The sequence below is a fragment of the Dysidea avara genome, chromosome 4, assembly GCF_963678975.1.
Source record: "Dysidea avara chromosome 4, odDysAvar1.4, whole genome shotgun sequence".
In the NCBI taxonomy this organism is placed as follows: domain Eukaryota; kingdom Metazoa; phylum Porifera; class Demospongiae; order Dictyoceratida; family Dysideidae; genus Dysidea; species Dysidea avara.
Genome location: NC_089275.1, coordinates 21,659,608 through 21,667,551, shown reverse-complemented (window position 1 = coordinate 21,667,551; position 7,944 = coordinate 21,659,608). Strand labels below are relative to the sequence as shown.

The 7,944-nt window shown below is 37.4% G+C and overlaps 1 protein-coding gene across 1 annotated transcript; it reads left to right on the top strand.

The window, feature by feature from the left end:
- The first annotated feature begins 4,820 nt into the window (after positions 1–4,820).
- On the top strand, positions 4,821–7,043 carry LOC136253662 (uncharacterized). Its single transcript, XM_066046322.1, has 5 exons — positions 4,821–5,234; positions 5,694–5,931; positions 6,009–6,271; positions 6,796–6,798; positions 6,876–7,043. Exons 1-5 carry the CDS (start codon positions 4,821–4,823, stop codon positions 7,041–7,043), a joined length of 1,086 nt encoding a protein of 361 aa, XP_065902394.1.
- Positions 7,044–7,944: the final 901 nt, after the last annotated feature.

Here is a 7,944-nt window from a genome sequence, read left to right as displayed (position 1 = left end):
TGGAAGGCGAGCTCCAGAAGGGTGGGAGGCGGGGGCCCTGGAAGGCGAGCTCCAGAAGGTGGGAGGCGGGGGCCCTGGAAGGCGGGCAAGATGGTGTTCAAAAATTGAAAAGAAACGTGCTGGGATGAACTGGGCCAAGTTATAGGCCATTCAGGGCTCAGAACTGGCTAAAATGAAAGGAAATTTACAGCACAGGTCATTGTCCAACACCACGGAGCTGTACAGCCACACACAGCCATCACCTGGTTGGCCAGGGCTCCATCAAGACCCCAGACCACTCGTACGGCTCGCCACTGTGCTCTGAAAAAGCAGCCAGCAAAAGCAGACCACTTCACTCTGGTCGACTGTGGCAGTGAAACTTGATAGTGCATTCATTAAGCTTTGTGTTTGTGTGAAAAAATCAAACTTCCTGTCTTGGGCGATAAGAACGGTTTTCGTAGATCCAGTCACAAATGTTATCAGATGATTTACACTGAACAAATAAATATTTGTGACTGCTCTATTAATATTTTACTACACTGATAGCTACAATGGTAAAGCAATTTACTTGATGTTTATTGTGTCTTGATTGAAAGTTAACCAATAGCTATAGTTTTAGCTAGACAATCACCAACACAATTAATACTTGGAAACTAAACTTTCTATAAACAGTTGTGCAACAAACTCATAATATGAAAATGAATTTACGATATGCTCTCACACTGACAAGAATATTTTATTACAACTACAGTGGAACCTCAGTTATGAGAACCCGTTGGGACCAGGAGTGGTCCATAAGTCTGAAAAAGCCCATATCTGTGAAACTGTGTGTAGATAATCTTCAATAACATTGGTAAAAATATCATATACCATATAAGCAGAAATTTTGGCAAGTTGAATATTTGGCGATTCCTCGATAAATTGCATTAGACAAAACATATTATGTGTAAATGTGCATATCAGTGAGCTTTTCAGCGACATGAAATTCCAGCTGGAATTACATGTGGTGAAAAAGTGTGTACGTGGCTACCAGCTGTGGTATAAAATCAGGCAAAAGAAAACTGAAGATTGGAGTCAATAATTTCAAGGTTCCAGGAAGAGGGAGCACGCAGCAGAGATCTTGCATGGAATATTATGCCCAATCACGTTGCTTCCTTTCTTAGTGATGGCTACTGCATATGGATCAAATAATTTTTCATTCTCCATTTCACAAGTTGGATTGCAATTACTTATATTTAAGAGTTGCCAACATGTACAAAATTAAACGGCTAGTAAAGACTGGCCCTCCCATAGAGGTTGAACAGATGGAGCCATTGATAAGAAATCTACACTTACCACACAAACTACCAGCTAAGAAGAAAATGACAATAGCAAAAGTGGACACAGCTTCAATTTTCAGCAGGTCTCAACACACGTGCAATTCTATTGCTTACCTATTATAATTATTGTTATGACAGAAACACAAACGGTGAAGTTTAAATTTGGCAATTTTGTAACCATTCGCTAAATCGCCAAATTTAATTCCATGCCAAAATTTCTGGTTATACGGTACAACAGTTTATTATAACATTAGACTATCCTAATAAAACAGTCACTGCTCTAATAGAGCAGTCATTTCTGTAGTTTGGTTCACCGAGAATCTGTATAAGTGAGGCATTGACAACCAAGTTTCTACTGTACGGATATAACTACATTATTGTGAAAATAAATAATATTTATATTGAGGAAGTTGACTGATGTATGGTAATTTTTGTTTGTACATTATTAATTTCTTCTGTTGATTTCAAGCACTGCTCCAGTTGTTCCAGTCACACATCACTTGTCATCATAGATACATCATTGATCAATTGACTGTATGTATCATTGTTGGTTAACATTGACACTTCTTGTATGACTTCAATCAACTCCACATTGTCAGTAGAACCAGCAGCAGAAGACAATGATGTGAGAGTTCTAGCATGAACCCTAACAGAAGATAATGTATGTATCACTAAACTACAGTACATATACCAACTGCCACATATACTAGAACACTTAACCAGACATGTACAACACAGCTGCACGACTGAGGTTGGCTGTGAGTGAGATGGGTGGTCAAAATCAACCACCAGCCTATTGTGCTTTTAATTTTACCTATTACGTTATGTCATGCTGTAGTAACCTGTTATGCTGTAGTGTCCAATGTTAGTGCAAGCAGTAGAATTTAATGAACACAAGGGGAAAATTATTTATGTAAGTTATAAATCCCATCCAAAATAGCTAATAGCTGTAAAAAAAGTGCACGTCCAATACTCACAGATGGCCGCACTGTGGTATATCACTACTTTTTGTCGCAGTTAACTCTGCTTTACTTGGAAGTGCACTTTTTTACAGCTATTAGCTGTTTTGGATGGGATTTCAAACCTTTTTTAAGCATAAGCATACTATCATTGCTGAAAACAATAGCAGATCTAGGTGGGTTTCCATGGTTTTGACAGAAAGCCCTTTAAATTTAGATTAGTGACAGAATATTCAGTGCTGTAGACAATTTACTATAATGAAACACTATAACTGTAACTTTAGTGGCATGCAACTGCAGTCAACTAACATCTATTTTATCTGTTAATCCCTTAGTAACACTTTACTTTCCATCTTGCACTGTATTAAAACGATCACTGCAAGATACTCTATAAATTCTAATAGAGCAGTCACAAAGCAGCTCTAATAAAGCAATCAAAGTTACAGCTTAGTTACAACTTCTACCTAGCATTGCATTGTGTTGTTACAGGAAGTTGAGTTGTTAGCTACATACGGACTTTACAATATAAAAACACAACACTTGTAGAAACGTGACTGTTCTATTAGAGTGTCTTGATGGACGACTGAAACTTCGTTTGGTGCTGAAATTACGACTGTAGGGTAATGATGAATGGCAGAATCAATGATGTGAATCTTGAGGTGATTGAGAGAATATGGAAGCGATAGCAGGGCAATCAATGTTCGGAATGCACAAAGAAACGTAAGGAATACACCTGCGGTTGCATCTAACCGATGCAAAAAACAACAAAAAAAACTAACAACGAAACTTCCCCTCTGATGTCGGCAATCTTGATCTCCAAAACAGTCAACATGGATTTGCTTCACCGCTTGTGTGGTAGTTACTAGTGACACGATGAGTTTAACTATACAGTTTCAGAGCGATAGCGTAAATGACGGGTGAGATATAGGCAAGCCAAATTTGACAACATTCGTTCCTGTACAATCCTCACGTGTAGTGGTCGTGTCATCATTGTCTGCGGCACGCGTTCCTGCTTTACTGGTCACGTGTGAGTCTTGATCCATCTAACAGGACTAACACACACACACACACACACACACACACACACACGCACACACAAACAAGGAATAGATTTTTTTTGTTGTAAAAAAATTGTCAAAACTCATAATTTTGATCTGCTGGTCTGCCTGTCTGACCACAGTCTCAAGGCTGAAGGCTAAATGAAGCAGTGCATGGCTACCATTTTAACAAATTTACCAGCCTTTTGGGATTCTGACTAGGGTTCCACCGATACAGAAAAATAACTACCGATCCGATACCGATACCTAGAAGCAAATTTTCACCGATACAGATACCGATACCGATAATTGCTATACAATTTACAATCATCTCAAGCTGGCTATGTGTGACTGTTCTAGTAGAATATATTATTGTGCAGTGACTGTTCTATTAGAGTATTTCGATCTTTTTCATGCAAACATAGTAAGTAGCAGTTGCTTGATGTTTAGCAAAGCAATTCCTGCACCTTTTATGCTAGAATAATACTCAACACTATTTCCAACTTGTTATACCTCACGTTTTGCTAGCATAGGATTTATGATGATAGTTATGACGATTGGCGCGAGTGGCTATTAATCGGTATCGGAATACCTGAATAACCGATACCGATCGACACGAAAATCCCAATATCGGCTCCGATACGAAACCGATCCGATTATCGGTGGAACACTAATTCTGACAAGTGTTAGCCCTCTGCAGCTTCTCTTTTCTATTATCTATTATCTTCAATCAGGCTGGTCATTGTCTTTTTTATAAAGACCATATCAAGGTGTTAATTTTTCATATGAACACTTCCTTGAGTAGTATTGCCACAAAATTATTTAAAAGAGATTATGCTACTATAAGAGGTACCGTAAATCTATTTACTCGAACATGATGACCTTGCCCCTCCATTGGTCTAGCTGATTTATAATGACATCATGGTGTAAATAAGGAATAGTGATCACACCTCTTGGTGTGAGAAGTTGACTCAAAAATACTCTAATATAAAAGTCATACATGTACAACTGTGTTCTGTAACAAAACTAAACAAATTATTAAATTGTAGTAAGAATTCAAGCAATAAAAGCAGTGAAAACAAGAGATGGAAAGTAAGAAGAGGTCATTTAATTCACAATGGTACAAAGAGTACCATTGGCTAGAATATTCCATAGATCGAGATGCAGCCTTTTGCTATGCATGTCATCATTTTAGCATTGGAAATGGTAAATCTGAAAACACTTTCACTGCCACTGGTTTTACAGACTGGAAACATGCAACAGGGATTAAAGGCACACTCCCCATTCATGCTAGATCTGTTACTCATATTGCTGCAATGAAGGCCTGGCATGAATTTGAGGTTAATAAGGAGAACCACACTATTATTAATAATTCTTTGAATTCTACAAGGTGCCAACAAATCCAGCTGAATAGGCACTATATTAAGTGTGTAGCAGAAGTTATTCTTTTATGCTGCTGTTTAGAAATTGGCTTAAGAGGGCATGATGAATCCTATAATTCTGTAAACAAAGGGAATTTCCGTGAAATGATTCAACTTGTCGCTAACCATGACCCAGTTATTAAGCGAAGGCTTGAACATGGCCCCCAAAATGCAACTTATCTTTCACCTGATATTCAGCTTGACCTCTTACAGGTTATGGGGGACATGGTAAGAAATTCCATAACAGAAGAAGTTCACAAAGCTGGGTATTACTCACTGCTTGCTGATGAGTCAAAAGATATAAGCAAAACAGAACAAATGGCAGTGGTGGTGAGGTATACAGATGAAACAGCTGTTATTTATGAGAGGTTCCTTACTTTTGTGGAAGTACAAGATTTGACTGCTGCAGGATTGTCAAGGAAATTGCTCTCTGTTCTTGAAAGTTTTAAATTAGATCCAAGCAATATGGTATCACAAGGCTATGATGGTGCTGCAGTTATGAGTGGCCAATGCTCTGGAGTACAAAAAAGGATACAAGATGTGGCTCCAAGTGCTATATACATACATTGTTATGCACACATTTTGAATTTAGCACTGGTTGATTCTGTGAAAAATGTCCAGTACTGCATGAATTTTTTAACTTACTTGAATCATTGTATGTTTTTATGTCCAGCTCTAAACGACATGATGTTTTCACAGCAAACCAAAAGAAGTTCTATCCAAATCAGCAAATCTGCCAACTAAAAAAGTTATGTGACACACGTTGGGCTTGTTGGCAAGCGGCTGTTAGTACAATCTGTAGCAATTATAATTCTGTTATACAAAGTCTAGAGGACATATCAGAAAGTTCAGATAGCGAAGCAGTTATAGGAGCAAAAGGATTACTTTAATCAAGTAAAATCCTTCAAATGTCTTTTACTTTTGATTATCTCTGACAGAATTTTATCATGTACCAAAAGTCTCTCTGATTATTTACAGCAAATTAAGATTAATTTGGCTAAAGCAGTAGATTTAGTTTCTGCCAGTGAGTCAACACTTCAATTGTTTCGCACTGACGAGGCATGGGAAAGGCTTTTCACTTATGCTAAAGATGTTGCCAGAGTTAAGGAAATCAATGTAGGTGATATTTGTACATCTAGGACAAGAATGTTCCCTCAGCATTTTCAAGATGGCATCGTCTGCATATCTACAGGATCACGAGAACCTCTATCTACAAGTGAGCAGTACAAGATTAACTTGTATTTCCAGCTATTGATGCTTTGCTTAATGAGTTTAAAACTTGATTCAATAAAGACAATCTTGTCATAATGAAAGCAATTGCAGCTCTTAATCCAACATCACCAATCTTTTTGGACCCTTCTCGTTTGCAACCCATGGCTCAGAAGTATGGATTAGATGTCAGATTGTTAACTATGGAGACTATTTTGGCTAAACGGACATTTGAGTTCACTGAATATGAAATGGAGAACACTAGCGATCTGTTTCTTGAGTTAACCCCACTTAAGTCTGCTTATCCAAATTTGCACAAGGCAGTGCAAATAGCCATGACAATCTGTGTGAGTACAGCACAATGTGAAAGAAGTTTTTCAGCCCTAAAGCAAATTAAAAGCAATCTTAGATCAACAATGGGTGAAGAACGCTTGAATAATCTGGCTATTCTTTCTATTGAAAAGGAACTTGTTTGCAAGTTATCACTGGAACAAGTTGTTGATAATTTTTCCTGTAAAGAAAGGAGAATTGCATTGCATTAACCTTGTAACTGTAATTCTCTTGCATACACTTTAATATATTTAGCTAGCTACATTTTATAACTATGTATTATAATAATAGCTGTCACTACAATATGAGGTACTTACCACAACAATCGCAGCATGCATTACTTGTATGCTGAGTCAGTAATGTTCATGACAAAAATATTGGAATTATTTGTGAACCGAATGGCAGGCCATCTTGCCTGAACTAATTTGGAGGAAGCAATTGAAGCAATTCGCTATTGTTTTAATGACCGGTTAGTAAATTAGGAACACTATATACAGTTTACAGATACATTATAGATTATAGTGTCTGTTTTATGTCATAGTTGGTAAGAAGCATCTGTAATGCAGTTATTCTTGTATTATTAACTGGTTATAGAGAGGGATGTAGTGATGGATTTATTAGTGTGTGGCAGTGTGTGAGACTGGCAGCAAGAGGGAAAGTGTTGCTAACCAACCTGTTAGTAAACTAACCAACCTGTTAGTAAATGTAAAAAAGTTGATCCACGTGGGCTATGTCATCACAGATGGAGCATTTCAAGTTGGCTGCAATGGCTGGCAGCCCAAAGTGTAAGAATTTTCACCTTTGGTGCTTACATACTCCTGATGAAGCAAATGATGATGTCGTTATCCATAGAATATCTGGAAAGATATTTTCAAGACATTGGTTTCAGATCTACTGTATAGTAGCCAAGGTATAAGACAATAAAGTAACACCATTTACTTCCAGCATTCCAGTGGTTTAGTGGTGACCACAAGTCAACATTGTCTGAGTAAATTGTGGTGGGTTTTCAGACTACAGAAGTCCTGGAATGCCTTCAACACATGAGATGCCAAATATCTAATGTCCTGAGTCTTACCACAGATCTATTTACTCGAACATGATGACCTTGCCCCTCCATTAATCTAGCTGATTTATAATGACATCATGGTGTAAATAAGGAATAGTGATCACACATCTTGGTGTGAGAAGCTGACTCAAAAATACTCTAATACAACAGTCATCCTAATAGAACAGTCATACATGTAGAACTGTGTTCTGTAACAATAAAACTAAACAAACTAAAAATATTTTAAATTGTAGTAAGGTTCCAAGCAATAAAAGTAGTGAAAACAAGAGATGAATGATGGTATTATTACAGCATAGCTCGGAGGGAAAATCCCTACTTTGGCATTAAACAAAATAACTACAACATGCCAATGTACAAATTTACTCATAGAGCTATGCTGCAATACCATCATTCATCTCTTGTTTCATTATTTTCATTGCTTGGATCCCTACTTCAATTATAATTTATTAATCTTAGTAGCAATATGTATGTACATGTAATGTGTTGTAACACATCCACACATCTTAGAAATAAATATAAATGTATTCTCTATACTCAGTTCCATTGTGCCACTGGGTCATAAGTGGGTTGAGTATGGATCATCCAGGACATTTGGGTCACATTTTGTCTTGGCCAAGTGGATCT